The sequence below is a fragment of the Puma concolor genome, chromosome E2, assembly GCF_028749965.1.
Source record: "Puma concolor isolate L17-30 chromosome E2, mPumCon1.1.hap2, whole genome shotgun sequence".
NCBI lineage: Eukaryota > Metazoa > Chordata > Mammalia > Carnivora > Felidae > Puma > Puma concolor.
In genome coordinates, this window is record NC_141681.1 from 27,873,134 (window position 1) to 27,899,555 (window position 26,422).

General features: G+C 50.6%; 1 protein-coding gene across 6 annotated transcripts in view; it reads left to right on the top strand.

The window, feature by feature from the left end:
• The window catches only part of CNGB1 (cyclic nucleotide gated channel subunit beta 1), an 86,842-nt gene that overhangs the window by 45,037 nt on the left and 15,383 nt on the right, over positions 1-26,422 (top strand). For all 6 annotated transcript variants that reach the window (XM_086689310.1, XM_086689311.1, XM_086689314.1 and 3 more), the window contains 14 exons: positions 380-487; positions 2,610-2,767; positions 3,818-3,976; positions 4,947-5,155; positions 6,122-6,172; positions 6,435-6,521; positions 8,452-8,516; positions 9,342-9,464; positions 14,746-14,887; positions 15,621-15,780; positions 17,476-17,573; positions 17,673-17,756; positions 20,813-20,931; positions 21,167-21,313. In XM_086689310.1, coding sequence (XP_086545436.1) covers positions 380-487; positions 2,610-2,767; positions 3,818-3,976; positions 4,947-5,155; positions 6,122-6,172; positions 6,435-6,521; positions 8,452-8,516; positions 9,342-9,464; positions 14,746-14,887; positions 15,621-15,780; positions 17,476-17,573; positions 17,673-17,756; positions 20,813-20,931; positions 21,167-21,313 — 1,710 coding nt within the window. The remainder of the gene's footprint in view (positions 1-379; positions 488-2,609; positions 2,768-3,817; positions 3,977-4,946; positions 5,156-6,121; positions 6,173-6,434; positions 6,522-8,451; positions 8,517-9,341; positions 9,465-14,745; positions 14,888-15,620; positions 15,781-17,475; positions 17,574-17,672; positions 17,757-20,812; positions 20,932-21,166; positions 21,314-26,422) is intronic.

The following is a 26,422-nucleotide window of genomic DNA, read 5'->3' on the forward strand; positions in this document are numbered from 1 at the left end:
ACTGAGGTGGTTCAGAGAGTTTAAGTAACTTGCTGATGTCAGAGATGTCAGAGATGTCAGAGAGTTTAAGTAACTTGCTGGTAGGAGGCAGGACTGGGAGGCAAGCTCGGGTTTGCCTGATACCAAGTCAGTGTTGTTACTTTTACACTAGGCCATTGAACAGATGCAGGGACTGAGGTCCAGAGAGTGGCTGCTCCCCTCTCTTCTCCCTTTTTGTCTCCCTGCAGGCAAGTGGGAACACTTTGGCAGCACCAACCACCTCCTCCCCATTCCATTCCCAGGGTTGAGCTCTGGGTGATCTGCAGGGGTCAAAGTCGGTCACTTCCCCCTGTGACCCCTGCCCTTGCCGAAGGCCCCTTCCATTTCCGTGTCCTTGCAGGAAGGGGCCGCCCTCCCAGGATGATGAGGCTGAAGAGCTCAAGGCACTGTCGCCAGCTGAGTCTCCCATGGTCGCCTGGTCAGACCCGTCCAGCCCGCAGGGCACTGAGTGAGTCCGGGGTTTCAGAGAGTTGGAAGTCTGGGTGGGGATGAGCAAGCAAGAGGAAGCGAGTGGTGGGAGGGAGAGTATGGACATTTTTAAAACCCTCCACGATAGCTTTGCCAGTGGCTTCCGAGCAGTAAGACAGGGCTGGGTCTCCTGTCCTGGCTGCTCCTGGCTGGCCTAAGACTTCGGGAAAATCTGCAGAATGCACTCGGACTCTGGTCCCAGCTGTGTTCACAGCCAGCAGTACCCAGAGAGGCAGGTGTCTCTGCACAGACACCTCATTGTAAAGGAGAGGTTGGCTGCTGGCAGTAAACCCCTGAGAGGGTTAGCGGGTACAGCAAGGACCACAGGGACCTCCAGGAGTCTGAACACAAGGAGCTTGTTAAAAATACAGATTCCCAGACCCTGGCCAGACCTGCTGGATCAGAACCTCAGACAGTGTGCCCTGGGGGATTCACATCTTCACAAGCCTCCAGGTGATTTGGATGCACTGACCTGTGGGACAATGTTTAGAGGCCATGGTAAGGGCATTGGGACCTGGGTCTCTGACATCTAACTATTTCAAGGACTGGGACAATGGGAGATGTTTTCCTGAAGAATCTGAGTTGTCAAGTTGATGATGAGTACCCTGGCCCCAGGCTCTGGTCTGGAATCTCCAGCCTGTCCCACCACAGCTCCTGGAAAGGCCACAGGAGGCACTGGGCTTCTCTTCCAGCCTTTTTTTTTTCCACCCACAATTTTATGGAGTTGGTTTCACAGAGTTGTGGAAAGTTCAGAAAAGTTAAAGAAGCAGGAAAAAAACCCCAAACCTCATCCAGAGTTCAGTGGTCCATTTTAGTATGGAGTCACATCTTATGCAGTATGGTAGGGATAGGGTTAGAGTTTAGTATCAGAAAACAAGGCAGAAACCAGGTATAATAATAAAAATTACTCAAAGTCTCTTAAGAAGTTCAATGTGGAGATCCATGTATTAGCTAGGTAGGCTAAGCTGCTGTAACAAATAGACCCCACAGATTCAGTGGCATAAGTAACAAGATGTCTCAGAAATCATAATCATGTCACTAGACACATGTTTCAGGTCAGTGGACCTGAAACCCCCATGCAGTCATTTAGGGACCCTGCCGACAGCAGTTTTGCCACCTTCATGTGGCTTCCAAGACCCTGCTGGTCACCCCTAGAAGGGGGGAACACCAGACAAGAGGTCCAGGAGACCCATGTAGTATGTGCATCACATCCCCCCGATGGGAGCTCGCCTGGCCACACGTGGGAAATGCAGTCCATGGCCGGGTGTCTACGTTCCAGCGACTACTCTCCGTGGGAGAGAGCAGAAGTTGGCAAGCAACCAGTGTCTCCACCATACCTGCACGCTGTCTATTGTCAGGACCCTCACACTGCCTGTCTCCAGCCTGCTTCCTCCAGGGAGCACAAGGGGAGTAGCTGGCTTGAGTTCCGGGGCCTCAGTGTATGAAAACAAATAGAGGTGAAAACACTCGTATTACACTCAACTCAGCAAGATGGTCACCGTGAGGCTACAGCCGATTCACAACCTGTCTCAACTCAGCCAGGGTGCTTGCCTCACCCGATCACCCGAGGGGGGTGTCAGGCAGACTCGCTCACGTTCATTCCCTCTCTGCCTGTCTCTCTGTCTCTCTTGCTGCAAGTGCATACAGTTTAAATTCCTATAAATTAAAAGGATATCTAATGTATCTGCACCATTTTTTCCACCAATATTTCCTACGCCTAAAAAAGTAGCCCTGTCCCCTCTTTGATCTGTCCCAGGCACGAATCTCATGTGAGCCCCAAACTGGTTAACAGCCCTGACCTGAGTTCCAAGAGTTTCCCCCCTCAATCACGAGTGGAATCAAACTTTTCTCAGAACTGCTCATCTGAGGCAGACCCTGCGTGGTACGTTCTCTAGAAGCTGGGCACTTGGGGGGTAGCCCCAGACTGAATTTCCTCCCCGGAGCCATTAAAGTGGATTCGATGTTTCTGATGTCATAGGGAAGCTGGGGCAGTCTTTACCTCCTCCAGGCCAGGTGGGATACAGATGCTGTTCAGTTCTCGCCCAGAGGCACAGGGGTCCCGACCCGTTCAGCCCACTCAGCTTTGGGTGGTGTTTCCACAGTGGCCAGGACCGCGCAACCTCCACGGCCAGCCAGAACAGCGCCATCATCAACGACCGGCTCCAGGAGCTGGTGAAGCTTTTCAAGGAGCGGACAGAGAAGGTGAAGGAGAAGCTCATCGACCCCGATGTCACGTCTGATGAGGAGAGCCCCAAGCCCTGTGAGTCCAGAGCTGGGATGGCTCACTCGGCCAGAAACAGGCCCCTCTTGTAAACTCATGGTGAGGGTGGCCCCAGGGAATGGTTGGGCTGCTCAAGAGAAGCCCAGATCCCCACTGTCTGGAATTTTGAGTCCTTATATACAGGTTTAGCTATGTACCCAGGGGAGGGAGTAAGGTCACAGTTCTGTCTGATGATCCAGTTGTACTTGGCTCCCCTCCCACAGGGCAAGTATCTTCACTGCCCCTTTCCCGTTGGTAGGCAGGTGGTTCAGCCTGGGATGCATCTCATGGCCTTATACTCAGATAGTATCCACAACCCACTCAGGAACCAGTCTTCTTTTTCAGAGGCCCCAGCTGCAGTATTCTCATGGGGCTACCTGAAAGTTTCCTGTTTTCAAGATTTCAGGAGGAGTGAGAACTCTCTTGCCAGGGAGGTTTTCCAGGTCTTCCAAAAGGAGGACTGTGCCTCAGAACTCAGGGTGCCAATGATGGACCTCACAGGGCCTGACTCCAGTCCAAATGCTAGAAAGGCACATTGCACTTAACAAAAGTCAATCCCTGGGTCACCAATGACATTACCTTCGATGCACAGGGAGACTTGGCCTCATTCAGTGTCTGGTTTCAGAGATGTAGGAGCTGAGGTTCCTGCTCTGAAAAACCCAGAACAAGGTTTCTCTAGTCTCTGGCTCCGGGTGGCAGGAGGCTGGGGTTATTAAATGCCCCCAACCCTCCAGAGGGACCCAAGGGGGTCTAAACACAGATGCCTATATACCTGGTGGAAACATCCAGCCTGCCCAGAAACACCTCATTCTGGGCAGCTCCTGGGAGGCAGTTCCAGACTGGTAGCTGGTAAGAGAGTCTGGGCGGGTGCCCAGGGTGCCCTGATCAGGAGCTGTGCAGTTTGTTGCACGCGGAACTGACAGCAGGCTGTGGGGTGGGGACAGGGTCCCCTCGGCTCCAGTCCCGGAGTCTGCGGTAGGGAGCTTTCTCTCTGCATCCTCTGCCTGAGCCTCAGGGCTGGGGTAGATGGTCACTGGTGTCATCCCACAGCTCCAGCCAAGAAAGCCCCAGAGTCGGCCCCGGTGGTAAAACCCACTGAAGCGGGACAGGCGGAGGAAGAGGAACACTATTGTGACATGCTCTGCTGCAAGTTCAAGCGCCGCCCCTGGAGGACGTACAAGTTTCCCCAGAGCATTGACCCGCTGACCAGTGAGTCTTGGGTGTGCCCGGGAACTGCCACCACGTACTGTGTGAGGGCAGGAGAACAGGAGGGAGGAGGGGGGGAAGGACAAGGGCAAGGGCACGCCAGAAACAAACAGCCCCTGAAATAGGAACCTATGATCACACCCACCTTACAGACAAGGAGACTGAGGCACAACTAATTAGTGGCAGACCCAGGAGCCCTGACTCTTAGCCAAGTCTACTCTCTACTTTGCTCTTGCTGGCTCCTTCTTGGAGCTGCTGCTCTAAGCAGAGAAGGGCAGAAGTTCCTCTGACATCTAAAGTGACTTCCCCTCACTTCCCTTTCAGCCCATGTGCTATTCCTCAGGAATGACAACCCTTCCTGTGGCGCAGCACTTTACAGTTTACAAAGAGTCTCCCGGCCTTTCTTAGCTGAGTTCCCTGGAGAGGCAGGCAGGTGCCTGAGACAGACTTTCCCAAGGTCACATAAGAAGTCCTGTGGGCGCAGGACTCCAACCCTGGTGTCCACTGGGCCTCTAAAGTGACCGGGTGACCTACGGTATCCATCCATCCATCCATCCATCCATCCATCCACCTGTTCATGTGTCCATGTGTCCATCTTCTATGCATTATTTACTATGGTGTATTTACAAGCAGCAAATACATTTTTGGAAATTTTTCAACAAGAATGAGAGCAAAAGTATTTTCTAGTTAGCTGCCTATTATGAAATAATGCCCCTATAGTCCCCCTTCCCCCTCACTGAGTACTCTGATTTATTAGGGCCTAGCAGTGATTTATGTTTAAATCAAAATAGTTTTACACACACACACACACACACACACACACACACACACACACACCAGTTACAGAAGCACCACATCTAGTACTTGCGGGAATAGACAAGTGGAAAGGGAGAAGTCCCACCCTGAACCTACTGTGAGGAGCCCTTCTCCAACTGACATTCTAGCACGTTCCTGCCCCCTCACTCCCCTGCAGACCTGATGTACATCCTGTGGCTGTTCTTCGTGGTGCTGGCATGGAATTGGAACTGCTGGCTGATTCCCGTGCGCTGGGCCTTCCCCTACCAGACGCCAAACAACATCCACCTCTGGTTGGCGATGGATTATCTGTGTGACCTCATCTACTTCCTGGACATCACCGTGTTCCAGCTGCGCCTGCAGTTTGTCAGAGGGGGAGACATCATTGTGAGTCCCGGGCAGGTGGAGGGGGCGGCCGGGGCCTCAGGAGAAGGCCTGCCCCCTGCTGCTGTGGTAGACGAGATAGATGAACAAGATCTCAGAAACGTCCACCCATGCTTGTTCAAATCACATGCTTCAAATACTGCTCATGGGTGAAGTGGTTACTGGACCACCCGATAGAATTAAAGATGGAGAAGCGGACCAGAAAATGACCTTCAGGTGGACCTGGTTCAGATCCCAGCTCTACCACAACCAACTGAAGCACCCCTCTGAGCCTCAGTTTCCTCATCTGTAAAATGGGGGTAGTAACTGTTCCCACCCCATAGCGTTGCTGTGAGGGTGGATTGAGATGATGTACGCAGATTGCTCAGAGCCTAGAACTGCTGACAAATGACATTTCCTGGGGGTCCCGCAGAGAGCATGCCGTTTGAACCGGCTTGAGACCCTGTGCACTGGCGCAGGCCCCATTACCGGGGAGGAAACTGAGTCCCGATTCTGACTTGGCGAAGGCAGGGGGCCCAGTCCCTGTCTCCCTGTGCGGGTCACTTTCCAAAATGCCACACTGGTGGTGCCTGCTCCTCTGTGTGCAGGCAGGTTAGGGTTGTGTCTCTTAAATGATTTAGAGGAAAAAGAATTCCATGGGCAGTCTTTTTCCAGGCCTGATCCAAGCAGTTGCCAGTTTCTCGGTAAACAGGGTTGCAAATGGTCCAGTTAGGACCAACATGCTAAGACAATAAGCCTGATACTGACTTTCCAGCTAGGAAATGGGAGTCTAGCTGGGTGACCTTGGACAACTCCCTCCTTCTGGGAGCCTCCACCTCCCTACCTGCAGACGCCGAGGCTTTCACAGGAGCTCCCAGCGGCTTCTCTGAGAGGAAAGCTGGAGGCTCTGCAGGCATTTCCAAGCTGCTCCCACGGGGTCAGAGATTAAGGTCTCGGGCCATTTCATGGTCAACATTCCATTTCTTTCAGACGGACAAGAAGGAGATGCGCAATAACTACCTGAAATCTCGCCGCTTTAAGGTACGTGCCAGGAGTGCAGATCCCAGTGGGTCTTGGAAGGTGGTTTCTGGGGGCCCTGGATGCTTTGGGGCTTATGTGACGCGATTCCCACCAGGATCGCTCAGGGCAGGCAAATGGGCTTGGTGGCAGAATGCTCTCCGTCCCTTCCTGGGGCAGTCTGACCTCACCTTCCCACTGAAGGTAGAGACCCTGTCACTCACCTAGCCCCAAACCCTGGGGCTGCCTGTTTTATACACCCTGTGCTGTCCCACTGGGATTGCAGATGGACGTGCTCTGCCTCCTGCCCTTGGACTTTCTCTACTTGAAGTTCGGTGTGAATTCCCTCCTGCGCTTGCCCCGCTGTTTGAAGGTAGGCTTCCCATCCAAGGCCTTTAGCCCCTCCGTGCTCTGCGCCGGCACTGACATTTTAATGTCTGCCCTGAGCGGCACCAGGGAGGGGGCTGGGGATCGGGGGAGGAAACCAGGGTGGTCCAAGGGGAGATGGGAATTTCCTTACAATGGTTAGAGCTTCTTAGTTGTGCTGTGTGTTAGGTATTGTCCTGGAACTTTAGAAGTACTTACGCCTCAACCCCATGAGGTGAGTGTTGTTAGTACCAGTATTTCACCAGAGAGGTTACATAACTTGCTGTAGGTCACACAGGTAGGAAGGAATGGCGTCCGGGTTTGAACCCAGGCAGCCTATCTCCACCGTCTATGCTTTCAGTAATTACAGAAACACAACAGAGGAACTTCCGCTTTATGAGGGCCTGCATCTGAAAGATGGGAGCACTGAAGCTTGAAAAGCTTGAGTGACTTGCCCAAGGGCACAGGAGCCAGGAAGTGCCCAGGGTGGGTTTGGATCTGCAGCCCTATACCTGTTTCCTTGGTTGTTGCTCAGGGTCATTACAGCCGTCCCTCCCGCCACTGGGGCAAAGCGCCCTGTGTCCCAGTGAAGGTGACACAACGTAAAGTAGAGACCTGGTCGCTGTCCTTTAATGTGACCGGGATAGACAGCCAGAGCACTTGGGATCCCCAGATGGGTTTTCCTGGCAGACCCATTAAATTCAGCTCTCTCCTCACGTGATACTATGGCCTCTTCCCCAAAACAGTAATGAGGGAATTTACAGAAGAGGCAAACACAATGACCTCAATAACGTGGAGAAACAGGGCAGAGGAAAATAGGAAGCGTGCAAGTCCTCTGATGAAAAGAAAGCACATCTTGCTGGGATCGAGCACGGATGCCGCTACTGAGCTTCCCGGCTGCCAAGAGGCAGGAGGAAAGTGGAAGTGGCACCAGTCCTCGCTGACACATGCCAGCCCCCTGGGGCTGCAGAGGCAGGCTGCTTTAGAGCTCGACACCAGAGCAAGGAAGGCTGGATCCACAAGCCAAGTTTTCCTCCACATGTGGCAGCGGGATCCATCCCTGGGTTCGCACGGTGGTTGTGAGCGTGCGTCACTCGGCTGCCTGATGTTTACCACGACTCCGGACAAAAGTCTGAGCCTAAAGGGAGAGAGATCCAAGCCCACAGCCCCCTGCATCCAGTGCAGACTCCGGAGGGACACTGGAATGACCACCCGGAGGATGACCGGCACATCCCTCAGGGAATTTCCCTCACTGCCATTTTCCAATGTCAAACAACATGTGTGCAGTGTAGCGTAAGGGAGGGAGCTTGCGGCTTTGAGTATGATCTGGGTTCAAATCCTGACTGTCACCCAGCAGCTGTGTGCTTTGGCCCGGTGGCTCAACTTCTCTAAGTACCAACTTCCTCTCTGTAAAAGGAGAATGACAACACATACCAATAAGTAAAAAAGGTGATGCATATAAAGTGCAGTCGTCGAAGGTGCTCAGTAAAGAAGAGCAGTTACTATTACACTTTTATTGTTATAAACAAGTCTTTGAAGGATCTAAGTCAGGGCGTTAGAGATGCTGTTTCTTTATAAAATGTCTTCCTTTATAGGTAAATGTTGAAAACAGGGTCCTTAACCTGAGATGCGTGTATCCCTAAAAATTTCATGGCAGACTTCAGAAGTCTGGGAGTCCCCTGACCCCCATGCAGACTGTGAGAGCATGACTGGGTGTGATTTCTAGGGGAAGAGGGGCTATTGTTTCCAGCAAACTGGTACATGGAGTTCTTCGCCCCCACCCCTCAAAGGGCTGAGGACCCCTGGTTTTGAATGCACACTCTCTGCCCTCCTCTGGGGGGCGCTGCAGAGACAGCCCTCTGTTCTGGGGAACAGACCAGGAGAGTAGAGGGCCACCCCCACACACGGGCTGTCCTGATGTTTTGCCTTCTTCCCAGTACATGGCCTTCTTCGAGTTTAACAGCCGCCTGGAATCCATCCTCAGCAAAGCCTACATTTACAGGTGAGATGCCCTACACACACACACACACACACACACGACACAGGCCATTTGCAGCAACTATAGAGCTAGGCATTCTCTACCCACACTTCTTCTCCTTTCAAGCCCCCCTAGCCGTGCAGGCCCCAGCACTACCGGAAGCCAGGCCTTTTCCTGGCCCTTCTCTGAAGGGATGTTTGTTTGTTTTTTTTTTAGAGAACCAGGAATGTCCCGTTTCCCCCAATTGTGAGGAGGGCACACGTAGGTTCAGATGCATGGCTCACCCGTGTTTCCAGGGAGCCGGGCCTCATTTTGATCTCAGCTCAGGGAACTGAGCCCTGAAATCTAGCTCAAACATGGGGGAATGGTGGCCACCTCTTGGATGTCTGAGAACGGGGCACAAGACCAGCCAGGCCACGCTCAGGGACAAAGCTTCCCCACATTGCTCACGGAGTGGCACTTCTCTGCACACATCTGTCCCTTCTCTGCCCCTCTCCAACGGTACATCCCCGTCTGGTCCTTCACTCCCCCAGAACTGTCTGCACATGGAATTCGGGGTCATTCCAGCCCCCGGCCTTGACAGCTGGCTGTTCACACACCACCGGCCTTAGCTGGCGCAGTCTCAAAAGAGCATCCGCTTGGTGCAGTCCGGCCACTGGCTGGGTCCCCGCAGCCAGATGTTCATCCTGTCAGGCAGCGGGGCAGGGCTGTGAAGCTCCAACAGGGTGATGTCTGAGGTGGGCGTTGGGGGAGGTGAAGGTGGACTTGTTCCCAGCAGTCCTACCCTTGGGGTGAGGTGTCATGGCCGCCCTTCCTGCCACTGTGTTCATGCTTTTCCTTCTTTCACAGGGTGATCAGGACCACGGCTTACCTGCTCTACAGTCTGCATTTGAACTCATGTCTGTATTACTGGGCGTCAGCCTATCAGGGCATCGGCTCCACTCACTGGGTTTACGATGGCGTGGGAAACGGGTGAGCCACAGTCTTCTTCCTGGGCTGTAATTCACAGTCCTAAGAGTCCCGGAAGGGAGTCCCATCACCACCATGTTACTGAGGCCACCTTGCTCCCAAGCCACCATTGACATGATAAAGCTTGAGGACCACGTCTCCGTGGCCTCACTGAGCTAACGTTTCCTGAGCACCTGCCACGGGCCGGGCAGAGGCGAGCACAGACGTGAACAAGGCTTGCTAGAAAGATCCTTTCAGCCTCCCAAAGTGTAGTAGAGTTGGCAAATTCACTTCACATGTGCGTCTACCCTTCTACCCCATGGTCACATCCAAGTGGGAAGGAGGCCAGAGCACACTTCTCAACATTGCTTCCTGGCTAATCACCAGCCGTGCAGAAGCTGGCACACAAGGCGAACCTTCCTGCCAATCCAGAGAGCTGCCTTACATTGTGGGACGTGCTCAAATAATGATGATGGCAACGGTACTGCTACTAATAATAGCGACAAGCACTTAGAACAGACAACACTTACTAGCTACTGTTTGAAGTACTTAACCTAGCAATTCACTTAATCCTTCCAGTAATCTTCCAGGACACGAGGTAGGTACCGTCATCATCTCTGTTTCACAGATGAGGTAACAGACGTGAAATGATCTCCCAAGGTCACACAGTGACTTCATAAGTTCAAGAGCTGGGATTTTAACCCCGGCAGCATGGTGACAGTCTACACTGGCGTACCATCTGCCCGGTGCTGGAGAGGTGTGGAGAAGGTGGCATGGGACAGTCAATTACAAAAAGTTAAGTTTGATTTTGGCCTCGGTAGGTGGAGAGAAGGGACAGAGAACCCCTGAGGGAGGGAGCGGCCCATAGAAAGGTGTGGAGGTGCAGAATGGTGGCATCAGGGCACTGGGAGCCATCTTGCGTGGTAGAGAAGATGGTACAATACTGTGGCCACTAGCCACATGGGGCCACCAACTACTTGAAACGCGGTGTGACAGATGTGAATTACACGCAGGTTCGGAGGACATGAAGAAAAAGTCAACTGCCTTATTGCTAATGTCTAAAATACTGGTTATGTGTCAAATATTGATTTTGATATTTTGGGTTGACTAAAAAACATTACTGAAATTAATTTCACCTGTTTCTTTTTACTTAGCAAAAAAGTAGCAACTAGAAAATTTTAAATTACATTTGTGTAGGTCGCATCATATTTTTATTGGATGGTGTGGTTCTAGGCAATGGAGAACCAGTAGAGAGTTCTTTTTTGCTGTTCTTTGTTTCATATATCTTTATTCTGACTATAAAAGAAAGATCAGGGAGCGCCTGGGTAGCTCATTCGGTTAAGTGTCTGACTCTTGATCTCAGCTCTGGTCTTAGTCTCAAGTCTGTGGGTTCAAGCCCCATGTTGGGCTCCATGTGGGCATGAAGCCTACTTAAAAAGAAAGAAAGATCAGGAACATACTTTACTATATTTCTTTGATTCTAAGATTCAGTTAATTATATGATACAATATTGAGTCAACACAGCCTTTTGGAAAAAAAGAAATATTACAATAAATGTACACATATTGTAAGATACATCCTAATTTTAGAAATGTGAAAATGTGGGGGCGCCTGGGTGGCGCAGTCGGTTAAGCGTCCGACTTCAGCCAGGTCACGATCTCGCGGTCCGTGAGTTGGAGCCCCGCATCGGGTTCTGGGCTGATGGCTCAGAGCCTGGAGCCTGTTTCCGATTCTGTGTCTCCCTCTCTCTCTGCCCCTCCGCCGTTCATGCTCTGTCTCTCTCTGTCCCAAAAATAAATAAACGTTGAAAAAAAAAATTAAAAAAAAAAAAAAAGAAATGTGAAAATGTGGAAAAGTATGTAGCCCACAGGGATATGCATTATATCATGCATATTTGCCCATCACTGAATTGTTTTCAAGCCACTGTCTACACCCGCCCCCCACTGCCCCGCTGGACAGAGAGGCCAGCATCCCTTCAACCATTCCATCATCATTGGGCGTGGAAGGTGTTTCCATTTCTTCTGTCTGACACGTGATATCGCAGTGTGCATCTTTGTATATGAATCTTTGTCCTCTGGCCTGATTGTTTCCTCACACTGAATTCCTAAGGGGAGATGGCACGGCCAAGGATATGAACATTTTTAAGATTAAAAAAATTGTTATTATTTTAATTAGTGCACTATGTTTTTAGAGCAATTCTAGGTTTACTGAAGAGCCGATGGGAAAGTACAGGGAGTTCTCATATGCTGCCACATTTTTTTAATGCTTAAAAAATTTTTTTTTTTATTTTGGGGACAGGGAGGTGCAGAGAGACAGACAGAGAGAGAGAGAGACAGAGAGACAGAGAGACAGAGAGAGAGAGAGAAAGAGGGAAACAGAAAATCCCAAGCAGGCTCCACACTGCCAGCACAGAGCCTGATGTGGGGCTCGAACTCACAAATGGTGAGATATGACCTGAGCTGAAGTCAAGAGTTGGACGCTTAACGGAGTGAGCCACCCAGGCGCCCCTGCCACATTTTCAAAGGTCGGATGGATATGGAAAGCTAGCCCAGTTACCCTCTCACTTCTTGCCTCAAAACCTTTTAAGCAGGGGGATGACAAGACCCTGGGGGATCTCAGAAAGGGGACTCTACTGGTTTTGGCAGAGGTGGGGACAGACATAGAGGACAGGAGCAGAGGAGCCAGTTAGGGGGAGCAACAAAAGGCCCAGACAAAGGGTTTCTGTGATCGAGAGAAGGGAGGGCAGTGTGGGAAGGAAACCAGAAGCACGCGAGGTCCTGACCGGGGGAGTGAGCCTGGAGATCCAGGGCACAGGCTTTTAGGGACAGGAGGCCAGGGTAGGAAGAATAGAAGCTGTTCATTGAAATTAGCTCAGTGACCTTGGCCGAGGCCCTTCCTTTTTCAGAGACTCAGTTTCTCCTCTACAACATGAGGATAGTCTTGTATTCAGATTTCTCGTGAGGAATAATAAACTAATGTGTGTAACACGTCCAGCTCGTGCCTGGATGGGAGTCAGTGACCACCTCCTGGCTACACTCATTCTTATGGGGAAGCCGGCATACCAGGAAAGGGGTTCCCAACCTGGGATCCAGAGATATAAGGAGGTCCCACTCCCAACCCTGGAAATTGGAGCCCAGTTTTGAGAACTTGCTGGCTTCCCTAAGGAGAAGATTGCTAGCTTTCCATATCTATCCATCAAAGGGGTTTGTGCCCCAACAAGCTTAAACCCAAGTCCCAGGAGCAGGCCTGGCAGGCCCATCATGGGCAGGCCCAGGATGGAATGGCAAGCAGGGAGGGGGAGGGCAGGGGACAGCTGTCTGGGACTCCCTTCTGCAGGGACCTTGGAAGGGGCACACTGTTTTGGCCACACTACTCTTCTCCAAATGAAATCCTACAGGGAACCCCTAATATGTGCCACAAAACCACAAATGGTAAAGGATTCCTCCAGAAGTCCAATATCATGGGTAATAATCACTTTCAAAATAGTGACCATTTGTTGAGTGTCTGCTGTGAGCCAGGGGCTTGAGGACCCAAGTTCCCACAGAGCTGGGTCCTTTATCCTGCTCTGCTTCTGCCTGGCCTGGAGCATGTAGGGGTCCCCACAGGACACAAGGACTTCAGGGAGGCCTCAGAAGTACCAGGCCAACAGAAGATTCCTCCAATCAGAAAGAGTGTGGGGAAAGCTCTGGGGACGTTGCTCATGTTGCCTTTCTGTCGGGTGGCCTGGCACCCCAGCTCCCAGCCAGAGGTCAGCTGTGTCTGTGCTTATGGCTGCGCCCTCTGGTGGCTGGGACCAGTATGATGGGGGACTTAACAGGGGAGGCCTGTGTTGTCCTGGGATCTCTGTGTATTGGGAGGGGGGCGTGGTGAGGAGCAGGGCTGCCCAGAGCCCTGCCCCAGACCTTGTAGCTAGTAGTCAGAGGCAGAGCACCCCCCTCAACTTCCCAATAACCTCTGCTTCCCCCTCCCTGTGCTCATTGCACGATTTCTTGCCTGCCCCCACCAGGGGGTGAGCTTCTTGAGGACACAGACGAGCCTGTTCCCCACTGCCGGCATGTGGCAGGCACCAGTAACAGTGAAGGCTGTGGCCGCTGACGTGTACTGACAGCCTGTCAGTTCTAGCACCTCATTTCGTCCTCACGATCACCCTGTGAAGGATGTTTCACTGCTATCATGCCCATTTTAGGAGAAAGAAGCTGAGGCTTGCTGAGACTGAGTAATTCGGCCGCATCACGCAGCTAGGAAGTGGCAGAGCTGGGTTCGAGCTGGGCCAGTCCAGCTCCAGGGAACGTGTTCTAACTATGACTCTGCATAATTAGCTGGTGAATGGAGCTCAGGGGAGGACCCGTTTGGGGCCATCCTCAGGCTGGATTATCTGCTAGCCGGATCATGTTCTTGATTGTGGAGCTGTGCAGGGACCTTGAAAGTGTGCGTGTGTCAGGACACGGGAGCCAGGGCAGGCTCTGGATGCCCTGGTAGGAAGACAGGAAAGCCAGCTGGAATCGCCCTGTCTTTAAGCTCTGTTGACCTCACCCATTGCTGACCCCTGGGAAGGCATAGCCTGAAGGCGTGAACAGGTATATGAGGGACTCTTATTTCTTTGTGATAACGAGATCAGCTTGGGGCATCTCCTATTCCTTTTACCACCAAGTGGGACCCCATCACCCATACCTCCCTTCCCTGGATCATGTGCCTGTGTAGAGTGATTACCAACAGTGGGGTGACAGCTCAGAGAAACAGATGGCAACCTGAGTTCTGATTCCAGCTCCAGACCTTGCCAGCTGGTGACCCTGAGTGTTTCCTTTCCCTTCTGGGGCCTCAGTTTCCCTATCTGGAAAATGGATGGGCAAGGGAGAGGGTCAGAAAAGATAGCCCTCAAGGTATCTTCCAAGTCTGATGTTGCTCTTGCTTTCCATGAACCAACATGGTGGGATGGCCAAGGGAAGTTGGTGGAAATTGAAAGAATATTGAGGGAGCCCAGGCATCAGGAGTCAGAAGACCCTGGTCTATCCTCCTGCCAAGTGTTTTGAGCAGTCTTCCAGAGCCTCAGTTCCCACATCCATAAATGGGGGGTGATAACATGCCCCTTCAGGGTTGGGGCAGAGCCACGACCCAGCAAGACAGCATCTGTGAACACACTCCAGAAAGTGCAGAGCGCTCTATGCATGTGCAGCTGTTTTCCTTGCACTTAGAAGGTGTAAAAGGTTTCCTTTTTTGCACAATGCACATCTGTCAGAGCAGGACACCCAGGCTCAGCACGGTGGGGCCTTTGCTGACCGCAGTCCCCTTCTTCTTCTCTCTCCAGCTACATTCGCTGTTACTACTGGGCTGTGAAGACCCTCATCACCATTGGTGGGCTGCCTGACCCCAAGACACTCTTCGAAATTATCTTCCAGGGGCTGAACTATTTCACCGGTGTCTTTGCTTTCTCTGTGATGATCGGACAGGTACCTGGGTCCCTGGTCTGGCTTGCCACGCACCTGCCTGCGGGGCCCGTCTCCTTCCCACTGCTGCCACAGATGTCACCATCTGTGGCCATTTCTTTTGAACTAAGCCCGGGAAAGAGCACAGGACCTCGAGTCAGGAGGCTGGAGCCCTGGGGCCTGCTGGGTGAAGAGGATGATGCAGAGGTCTGGGTCCGATTCTTCTCTGCCGTTGCTTCCATTTGAAATGTCAGTCCCTTTGGGGTGTCTTTGGAGAGCTGGGCCGAATGGCTTTCTGCAAAGCCTGGGGATTTGGGCTGTTCCCTTGGAGAGAAACCTTGAGAGTATCTATTATGCTGGGGGTGCATCTCATGTTCTAATCAGCACATGGGGCCGCAATCAGCCGGCCTCAAAATTGCCTCTAGGGGCCCTGCCCTGCAGGGCAGTACACTGAGTTATTTCCTCCAGTAAGTTCAAAGTGGCCTCTGGCACCAAGGGGCCATGTCATACCAGAATCAGCCCAGCCCAGCGAGGCATCTCCTCCTGGTGGGGCCCCGGGGGCCCTCACGTCCCGTGTCCACCCTGGAGGTGGAGTTTCCCTTGTCAGACAGTCCCCTGTCTCTGTGTGTAGACATGGATCTCCCTGTCTCCTGATCCCCCTTCCTCGAGCACCCCTGGTCAGTGTAGAGTAAACATGCTCATGACACATGTCCCCAGAGCCCCACTCTGATCCTTGACTTTTCCTCCCCGGACCTAGATGAGAGACGTGGTGGGGGCCGCCACTGCAGGGCAGACCTACTACCGCAGCTGCATGGACAGCACAGTGAAGTACATGAACTTCTACAAGATCCCCAGGTCCGTACAGAACCGTGTCAAGACCTGGTACGAATACACCTGGCAGTCCCAAGGCATGCTGGGTAAGACCAGTGCCCCGGCTGCCAGGCAGCTACCCCCTGGTCACCTCCTCCCGGGGCCCTGCCTTTTTGGTCCCAACCTTTGACCCTGTGTCCCTGAGGTCCTGAACACTTACTTAAGTGAGAGGGGCCTAGGGAGGCCTGTGAGGTGCCCCAGGCTGGGCCGTTGAGAGAGCCCTGAAGACTTGAGAGCCGTGTCTTCTGGATGCCCTGCCCCCTCACTTCACCTGCCTTGAAATACATCCCCATCAGAGATGGAAGTACAGTTGAAGTCAGGAGAGAAGGAAGACCCCCTCTCGCTTTCTCTTTCCATATACACACCTACACATATATTGTTTGTCAACTTTTTGATGTTATGCTTTCCTTCTGAAATTATTTGGCTACAACCATGCATTTCATTCACCACTGTTTCTGCCTTCTTGTCAGAAGAACTGGGGTGTGCCCAGGAATTCTTGCAAAGTGGGAGAACCTTAACCCGTAGGTTGTTTTCAAATGTAGTGAAGTTTTTGTGAATTCTAAACGGAACCCTTCATAAAATTTGCATATGCTATTTGTATGTTGATTTATTTACAATTATGTTTTTTCCAGTTTCTTTTTTATCTTTGGGAGCTAGTAATTTTGTTTTCAGAGCGTAGACATCATTTTGGAGCCCTCTGACAAGCCTGTGGGCCACTGACTGTGTGCCTTAGAGCCCCCTCAACTCTCTCAGCTAATTAAGGAGCCCCCCACTGCTTCCATGGGCTTCCCTCTGGCCTTGAAGAAGCTACACCTCAACTCCAAGCTCTCCTGAGCTGAAGGTGTTGTCAAATCTGTGAGTGTAGAATCTTCATTAGCGCCCGTTGCTACTGTACTCACTCTACACAAGGCACATTCACATGCATGGCCTCGTCTGTGCCAGTGATGGACTTGTGACATCTGAATCATTGCCCCCTTTCACAAGGGTGCACATTAAGGACCAGAGAGGGCTCGGACCTGCCCAGGGTCATACAGATCAGCTCTTGAGCCCATAAATAATTGTGGTGGAGTAGAAGGGAATCGGGATTGGGGTCAGGTTGTGCCTTTCTTGTCCCCAGTACCGACATTCATTCTGTGCCAGGCTCCCCACTGAGCACTGCAGACCCATCATGGGGAAAAATAGACAGGGCCCCTGCTCTCCTGGGACTGGCCTTGGAGCCCCACGGCCTGTGTGGGATCTGATTCCATCCCCCTGGGCTGCGAGCAAGTCACTGCCCTCCTGAACCTCCCTTTCTGTAAGGTGGGGGTTATAGTAGTGGGCACCTCTTGTGTTGCTGGGAGATTTAATAAAACCATCTCTGTAAAGCTCTGTAAAACAGTGTTTGAAATACTTTAGTTCTTGCTAACATTCTTAGAGCATGAGGAGGACAGACTAGTATTAACAAACCATTGCAATAAAGAGTGATCAGCGCTGCAGCACAGAGACTGCTAACATAATAGCGGGTGGGGGAAATCTCAAGAGAAGGCTTTGGGGGAGTACTGGGTTCTGAAGGATGAGTGGAAGTTAACTACGGGGGTGTTTCCTGCAGAGGGAATAGCATCCAAAAAGCCCAGAGAGGGTACTCTCCCAGTATAGAGTGGTTCTAGATAGCAGAGGAATGGTGTGGCTGGGGTCCCATGTGGGGAGAGTGGGGGGTAGAGGCCTGGATGTGTCTCTGACCATTGCCAGGGTCTCCTTTGCAGATGAGTCAGAACTGATGGTGCAGCTTCCGGACAAGATGCGGTTAGACCTCGCCATCGATGTGAACTATAACATTGTCAGTAAAGTGGCTCTCTTCCAGGTATGGCTCACCTAGCGCCCTCATCCCCAGGGTTCTGGGAAGCCCCAAGCCCCCACCCTCCTCTAAATGGGCATTCTTTCCCCCTCCTCCTGGGGACAGGGCTGTGACCGACAGTTGATCTTTGACATGCTGAAGAGGCTTCGTTCTGTCGTCTACCTGCCCAATGACTATGTGTGCAAGAAGGTGAGTGGCCCGAGGCAGCTGCAAGGCAGTCTGGGGTTTACAGCGCATCTCCCTGCTAGGAGCTGTGCTGAAGGGGGTGCCTCTGAAGGCCCAGGGGGTTTGCAAGCCCAGGGAGAGCAGAATTGCTGGGGAGGGACAGGGACTATAGCACCAGTGAGCTGACCCCAGGGCTCCTGGGTTGTTTGGCATTGAACTCAGGTGGGCCTCAGGCTTTGCTCCTTTTGACACAGGACCAGGGGAATCAGGACGAGGAACCCCACTTTCCAGAAAAGGAAAGTGACCAACCTAACGAGAAGTAGGTCCTTGACTGTGTAGATGAAACTGCTCCCAGGGTCTTGGTCTTCCTTTCAGAAAAATGGGGCAGCAGAAGGGCTGGGATAGGTCAGAGGTTGCAAACTGATGGCCTTTGCATAGCAGCCAGTCCATTCGTTGTTTTGTGGGGTTTTTTTCCTAATCCTAAAAAAATGTTGAAATAGTCCCCAACCTTTAAAAACTTGAAGGTTTTGGGGTGCCTGGGTGGCTCAGTTTTATGAGCATCCAACTTCAGCTCTGGTCATGATCTCACAGTTCGTGGGTTCAGGCCCTGCATCAGGCTCTGTGTTGACAGCTCAGAGCCTGGAGCCTGCTTCGGATTCTGTGTCTCCCTCTCTCTCTCTGCCCCTCCCCCACTAGCACTCTGTCTCTGTCTCTCTCTCTCTCTCTCTCTCTCTCTCTCAAAAATAAATAAACATTAAAACATTTTTTTTTTAATTTGAAGCTTTGCATAGAAAGTCATATTTCTGGCTGAAAACAGAAAAAAATCTGTTAGCACTGAGCCCTACTTTCCCAAATAGCAAGAGTCCCCTTTAGGGGACATTGCCCTCCCTCCTGATGCCACAGGCCCCACCCCTCCCCACTGCCCCATACCAGGCTCCCCTCACTCCTTAAACCACCCCTCTGATCCTGGAAAACGTTTGGATTTGAACCCAGGGCTCCACATGTCTAGGGCTTCTGCTTCCATTCTTCGAGGTGAGACCAAGGTCACCTGGTGAGTGAGTGGTTAAGGTGGAAGGACAGGAACTCAGGTTTGAGTCCTCTTGTTCCCAAGCTGTCAAGACAATGTGTGTACAGGGGTGAAAAAAAAAGCCCAAGCAACCCCTGTAAGACTCAGGAAACCAGCCCAAGAAGGCCCCCATCTCCAAGTTGTATGCTGTGCAGCAGTGAAGTTTCTGGAAGCAGAGAGCCCAGGGAAATGGGGAAACAGTGTTACAGCTGGTTGAGAATTTAGAGAGGCAGCCCTAGAGGCCAAGGGGTTTGGGAGCAATAGAGTGATTTGTCTGATGCTGGAGCTGCTTCCTAGCTGTGCAGCCTTGGGGCACTGGCTTCCCCTCTCTGACTCTCTCTCTTCTCATGGGTAAAGTAGGGATGTTGAGGGTACCGCCTCATGGGATGGTTGTGCAAATTGAGTAAGTTGTGCCTACAGAGTTTGGCACCGTGCTGGCACAGAGGAGGTACCATTGCTGCTGTTATTATCCTTGAGGGTAATGTAGAATCTACTGCAAATGAGGAAGCGTCAGCCAGGTGGTTGGAGTCGGCAGGTGGAAGTGAGCCCTTGATGAGCAAGTGCGAATGGCACCCTCTGCTGTCCAGTTTTGCTCCGCGATGATCTCTCTGAGACACCCCTGGGGCAGCCCCCCCTCACCGCCCCCCCCAAACAGGGCTGGTTAGTTAGGTGAGGGTGAGCTCTTTAGACCCTTCAGTCCGTGTCAAATTGAACACAGAAACAGGGAAATGAAACTTCCCATTTGTTAAGAAGCTCATGCACGTGTGAGATGTCCAGGAAATGTTTGTCAAATGAATCAGAAGTGTAATCGATTTACCTGCCCTTGATCTCTGTCCTTTCAGGTGTGACCCACAGGAAGTAGGGGTCTGTTGGGGGCATGAGGATCAGAAGGTGCATAACAGACGGGGTTTCTGATGGCAATCCAAAGCAAGCTATTCATTCATCATTTGTTTTAATTTGGGATTAAGACCATTGAAATAGTTTGCTACAGCTTCTGTAACAAAGGACCAGAGAGTGGGTGGCTTAAACAACAGAAATGTATTGTGTCACCATCCTGGAGGCTGGAAGTCCAAGATCAAGGTGTCGGTAGGGATTGGTTCCTTCTCAAGGCTGTGAGGAAAGGATCTGCTCCTCTCTCCTTGGCTTATAGATGGCTCTCCCCTTCCTGGGTCACTTCATGTTGTCTTCTCTGTATGCCTGTCTCTGTCCAAATGTCCCCTCTATAAGAACACCAGTCATGTTGGGTGAGGGGCTCACCCAACTCCAGTTCTGCCTCATCTTAATTTAACTAATTATATCTGCAATGACCCTCTTTCCAAAGAAGGTCATATTCTGAGCAACTGGGGTTAGTACTTCACCAAGTGAGTTTGGGAGGGACACAGTTTAACCCACAACAACCATAAAGTCTGGAACCAGACCGCCTGGGTTCAAATCCCTGCTCTCCCCTGGCCTAGCTTTGTGCCCTCAGGCAAAGAGTTCGTATCCCAGAGCTGTTGGGGATTAAGCAGGCTCAGACACATACAACACTTAGAAGAGTGCCTCGCACAGACAAACGTTGTACAAGGGCCAGACAACATGACTGATGTTGTTCTCATTCCTATTTCAATCAGCCAATGCTTACCAAGCTCCTGAAGTGGTATGTGCTCGGCACAGGTATCAGCTTATTGTATGAACCACTGTTGGACTTTCCATGCCTCTGGGCCCTCCACTGGAGTGTATCAATGGGAGTTTGCAGAATGCATTGCACCTGCACCTCCTAGCTTACCCTGAATTTTGCTTTACATCACACCACTAACTCCCCATATAACCCTGTCAGGCAGGTTCGGGGTGGCCACTCTCCCCAATCCACAGATGGGGAGACTGAGGCCCCAGAGGGGAAGCGACCAAGTTGGTGGTGGGGCTGGATGCCGGCTCACATTCCTCTGTGCTGTGCCACCAGCCTCTGGGCCCAGCCCTGCTGCCTTTATGGTCATTTTGGGAAAGGACAGAGGGGCTCACCCTTTCTCTGTTTCAGGGGGAGATAGGCCGAGAGATGTACATCATCCAGGCAGGAGAGGTGCAAGTCTTGGGTGGCCCTGATGGGAAGGCCGTGCTGGTGACACTGAAGGCTGGATCTGTGTTTGGAGAAATAAGGTCAGAGGGACGCTGGGGTGAAATGAGGAGACGTGGGCCCCAGCTGGAGGGGCGGGTGGCCAGCGGGTGGGACTTCGTCCTCAAGGGCTGTGGATGCTGACATATGCAGGGTCGGCCCCGGCTCTCTGCCGTGTGGGGCCGCCACCATGCTCCAGGCAAGAGGTAGAGAGGAGCACTTTAGTGGGATCACAGCCACAGCCTGCCACATCTCACCTCCCTCCCTTTTCTGCCCCAGCTTGCTGGCTGTTGGTGGCGGGAATCGTCGCACCGCCAATGTGGTCGCCCACGGGTTCACCAACCTCTTCATTCTGGATAAGAAGGACCTGAATGAAATTTTGGTGCATTATCCTGAGTCTCAGAAGTTACTCCGGAAGAAGGCCAGGTACATTAGTTTTATTTTAAGAAGTCTGTATACACTTCAGTGTGCATTTTGTAAAGACTAAAACTTTCACTTATATAACCGTTGTACCTTTATCAAAATCAGGAAATTCAGTATTGAAACGATGCTATTATCTCATCCCTAATCCATCTTCAAATTTGATTAATTGTCCCAGTCGTGCCTTTTACGGCCTTTCCTATCTTCTTTTCTATTCCTGAATCCAGTGGAGGACCACCTGTTCATTACACTGCCTCGTATCTGCAGTCTCCTTCGATCTGGGTTCGTTCCTCAGCCTTTTTCCATCTTTAGTGACTTTGAAGAGGACAGGCCAGTTATTTTGTAGAATGTCTCTTCATTTAGATTCAGCTGATGTTCTGATATTTTCTCATGATTACCTTCAGGTTCTGCATTAGGGCAGAAATTACTCAAAAGTGATGTTGTGGGGGCGCCTGGCTGGCTGGGTCGGTAGAGGATGTGTCTCTTGTTGTTGTTCAAGCCTCATGTTGGTTGTAGAACTTACTTTATTATTTTTTTTAATTTTTTTTTACGTTTATTTATTTTTGAGACAGAGAGAGACAGAGCATGAACGGGGGAGGGTCAGAGAGAGAGGGAGACACAGAATCTGAAACAGGCTCCAGGCTCTGAGCTGTCAGCACAGAGCCTGATGCAGGGCTTGAACTCACGAACTGCGAGATCATGACCTGAGCCGAAGTCGGATGCCCAACCGACTGAGCCACCCAGGCACCCCAAGCTTACTTTATTTTATTTATTTATTTATTTTTTTAAATTTTTTTTTTTTAACATTTATTTATTTTTGAGACAGAGAGAGACAGAGCATGAACGGGGGAGGGGCAGAGAGAGAGGGAGACACAGAATCGGAAGCAGGCTCCAGGCTCTGAGCCATCATCCCAGAGCCCAACGCGGGGCTCGAACTCACGGACCGCGAGATTGTGACCTGAGTTGAAGTCGGATGCCCAACCGACCGAGCCACCCAGGCGCCCCGCCCCGAGCTTACTTTAAAAAAAAAAAGGGGATGTTGTATTCTTCTTAGTGCAGCATATCGAGAGGCTGGTTTCTCCCAGTATTATTGATGATTTTCCTTTCCATCACTTGGTTAATTAAGCCTTCTGGACTCTAAAGTTAACATTTTTCTCTTTGAAATTGATAAGTAATTAGTGCGGAGTCACTCTGAGGCTATCTGGACCTCCTGTTCCCCATCAAGCCTTCACTTGCTACTTCCAGTGCCCATTGAGGGTTCTTGCTAAATCAGTGATTGCCGCAGTGGTTGCCAAATGGTAATTTTCTGACTCCTACGTATTGTGCTTTCTACGTTTATTAGTGAGCATTCTACTTTAAGGAAGAGCTTTCTCTTCCTTCCCATTTATTGGTTTATTCATTTATCTATATCAATATGGATTTGTTTTGTTCCATAAATATCATGTTACAGTCATTGTTTTGGTGTCAAATTGCACTAAATTTGGCCAGCAGGCGCCTCTTCAGGCTTGCTCTTGTGACTCTTTGTAACGTCCCCAACACGTTTTAGCACTTTCTTGCTAAGAGCCACAATAAGATGCTCTGGGGTCATCTTGTACTTTCCCTGCCACATCCCTGGAAATGGCCATTTGATTCCTTGTAGGTGGAAATGGTTTTTAGAAACCAACATTTGAGCACTCCATGTGCTCATTGCTACTGGGGTGCTACTAGGCTCTGAAGTGGGCAGAGCTGGGAAATACACCCACATGCAAATATACATAAATAAGTGTAGGAGCACCTGGGTGGCTCAGTCAGTTGAGTGTCCGACTTCAGCTCAGGTCATGATCTCATGGTTCATGAGTTCGAGTCCCGCATCAGTCTCACTGCTGTCAGTGTGGAGCCTGCTAGGATTCTCTCTTTCCCTCTCTCTCTCTCTCTGCCCCTCCCCCACTTGTGTTCTCTCTCTCTCTCTCTCTCTCTCTCTCTCTCTCTCAAAAATAAAACAGTAAACATTAAAAAAATAAGTGTATCTATATATGTGTATATATCAATATCTATTTTGCTGTCTGTATCTGTGTCTGTACCTAACGATTTCAGTCCAACACCATGGAAATCCTTCTAATCTGTTCCTTTCCCATATTTGGTAAATTTCTTCTCCAACCCTGAGAAATTTAGCTCTCTTTACCCTCATTACATTAACTCCTTTGTTCAGTCCTACCATATAGAGAAAGCAGTTTCAGAATTGCTCTCCCATACCACTGGGGTGGGGGCTGGGGAGAAGCCTTCTCAGCAGAATTCAACATTTGGTACATTTCCTTTGGTCTTTAGCCTGAGTGTCTACGATGTAAGTGTTGTGTTCAGAGTTATTCGGATTCATTTCTTTTTTCTCCCTTTAGTGTGGGTGTTCTGTTCATGTGAAATACACCCAGGTTTGCATCCCACTTTTTATGATTCCTCTCACCCCCAATCCTTGTTGATTTTTTGTTGTTTTGAATATGTCTAACATGGCACCCAAAGTCATAATGCAACAAAATGGGATGCCTGGAGACTGTCCCAGCTACCCCCCAACCGGTTGCCCCTATACAAACCCAGGCTCATTAGTTTCTGCTGCTTCCTCAATGTGTTTCCTTCTGCAGAAATGGGCAGATGGGTGAATATTTTATTTTCTTTTCTGTCTCACACAAAAGGTAGCATACTGTAGACTTTCTTTTGCACTTTGCTTTTTTTCACATGACAACAAATCCTGAGAAGCCTTCTCTATCAGGCCATAGACCCATCTGCATTCCTCTGATGCTTGCAGACCATTTCTATGAATGGGCGTTTAGGCCATTTCCAATATTTTGCAATTCTCAACAGTGCTGCAGCGAACCACCTCATGTATCTGTGTTTTGTACTGTTGAAGAATAGGTAAGTTTTTAGAAAAGCAGTTTTTTTTGTTTGTTTGTTTTCAAACCCTTCAGATCAGGTTTTGAGTTGAGTGATGGAGGCAGCAGGGTGTGGTAGAAAATCCACAACAGGCTTGGGAAGTTACAGGGCTCAAACCCTGTCCTTGTGAGGTACTGGATGTGTGGTTTTAGAGAAGTTACTCAACTTCTCGGGTCTCAGTTTTCTGCAGTTCTATAAAATAAGGGTAATCCCCTCTACTGTGTTGTTGGGAAGATTAAATAAAATAGTGTGTATGAATGTCTCCAGCAAGGTACCTGGCATGTGGGAGAGCTCAGTGAACATTAATAATGGTTCCTCTTTATCCATTAAATCCTCTCTATAATTTTCTCATTGGATAAAGCCTTTTCAAATCTATATATCTGGTTTTGCCTCCCTCGCCTTTTATCATATATTCCTATTTTCTACCTCATTCTATGAAATGACACCATAAATAAACTGCCTCCATTCACAGCACACAATAATGTATTGAGTACATAGTTCTAGGCCCTGGGGACATAGCAGGGACAAAATAAAGCTTGAATTCTAATAGGGGAGACCAACAATGGAGAAATGAATGGTTATGTGATATCCCCAGCTGGGCACAGGGCTGTGAGGGGACACAAACCATATCGAGGAGACAGAAGTGATGGAGGGAGTTACTTGAGATAAGTTGGCCAGGAAAAACCATTCTGAGGAAAGTGGTATTTCAGCCGGGACCTGCACAGAATAAAAGCATGAGCAGGACTGCTTGCAGGGAAGAGCATTCCAGCCAGAGGGAACAGCATGTGCAAAGGCTCTGCGGAGGAGCAAGCTCAGTGTGTGCGTGGACCAGCAAGAAAATAAGAGTAGCTTGATATGGGATGGGAGAAGTCAAGGGGATGAGCTTGGGTAGGGCCTCTCAGGTGACGCCTTGCAGTGGCTTTGGGTTTTATTCTGAGGGAGATGGCAGCTGTGTGGGGTTTTACACAGACAAATGATTTGACATGACTTAAGTTTTAAGAAAACCCTTTCGGCACCCCCAGGTGAATGGGGGCTGTGTTGATGTTGGCCCATAATACATGCAGGATGCTGGGGTACCCTGAGGAAGGAGGCCGCCCTGTAACCCAGCTTCCCTGTTTGCTCTTAGGGAAGCCACTGGGCCCTTCCAAAGGCCGGTCTGTCTGAACTTCTCCCACAAAATTTGCCCATTTCCTCCTGCTCTCCCGAGGAACAGGGAAATATAGCCAATCCTCATTAGTCGCGTATTTGCGATTCTGTGTTTGCAATTCGCCTACTCACTAAAATTTATTTGTAACCCCGAAATCAGCACTCACGGGCATTCCCAGTATTCCGTGGATGTGTGCAGAGCAGTGAAAACTTTGAGTTGCCCGAAGTGCACATCCTGGGCAGAAGTTGAACAAGGTGACACTCTGCTTTATTGTTTCAGCTCGTAAGCGTCTGAACACTTGGAAGCAAGCGTCCTTTTGTGGTCTGTTTAGTGCCACCTTTTTCACATTTTTGTGATCCTTATTGGTAATTTTGCTATTTAAAATGGCCCCTAAGTGTAGTGCTGAGGTGCTGTCTGTGTTCCCAAGGGCAAGAGGGCTGGGATGGGCCTTACAGAGGAAACACGTGGTTAGACAAGCTTCATTGAGGCATGACTTTCAGAGATGTTCGTCGTGAGTTCAATGGTAATGAATCAACTGTGTATTACATAAGATGTCTGTAAACAGAAACACACACAAATATTGATTAGTTGATGAAAATGTTGTCATGAGAGGCTCGCAGAAACCTAAGCCTGTGTTTGCCCCACAAACAATGACTCGGTGTTCACTAATTCGGTGTTTGCAGGGGCTCTACAGAGCGACACTACCAGGAATAGTGAGAATCAACTATTTATGTCGGAGAGCGGGTTCCAGGTCCCCCTACCCTGCCTTCTTCCCCTCGCAAGAGGAGCAAGGCCCAAGAAAGCCACCCATTTCTTTGGCTAGGTTAGGTGAGGGTGTGGCAAATCAACTAGCATCCCGCAGAGGCTCCTGACCACGTGTGGTGAGCCTGTGCCTGGCACTGGAGGAGGCCGAGGGGCTGAGGTGCTGGCCCGGGGTGGGGAGCAGCCAGAGAAAGGAGTTGCTGACAGGCCTTGCAGCACAGAGGCCCTGGGACCAGAGCTGTGGCATGATTCATCAGAGAGGTGGTTCTCTGGAAAGGCAAGCTTGAGGACAGAGGCAGGGGATC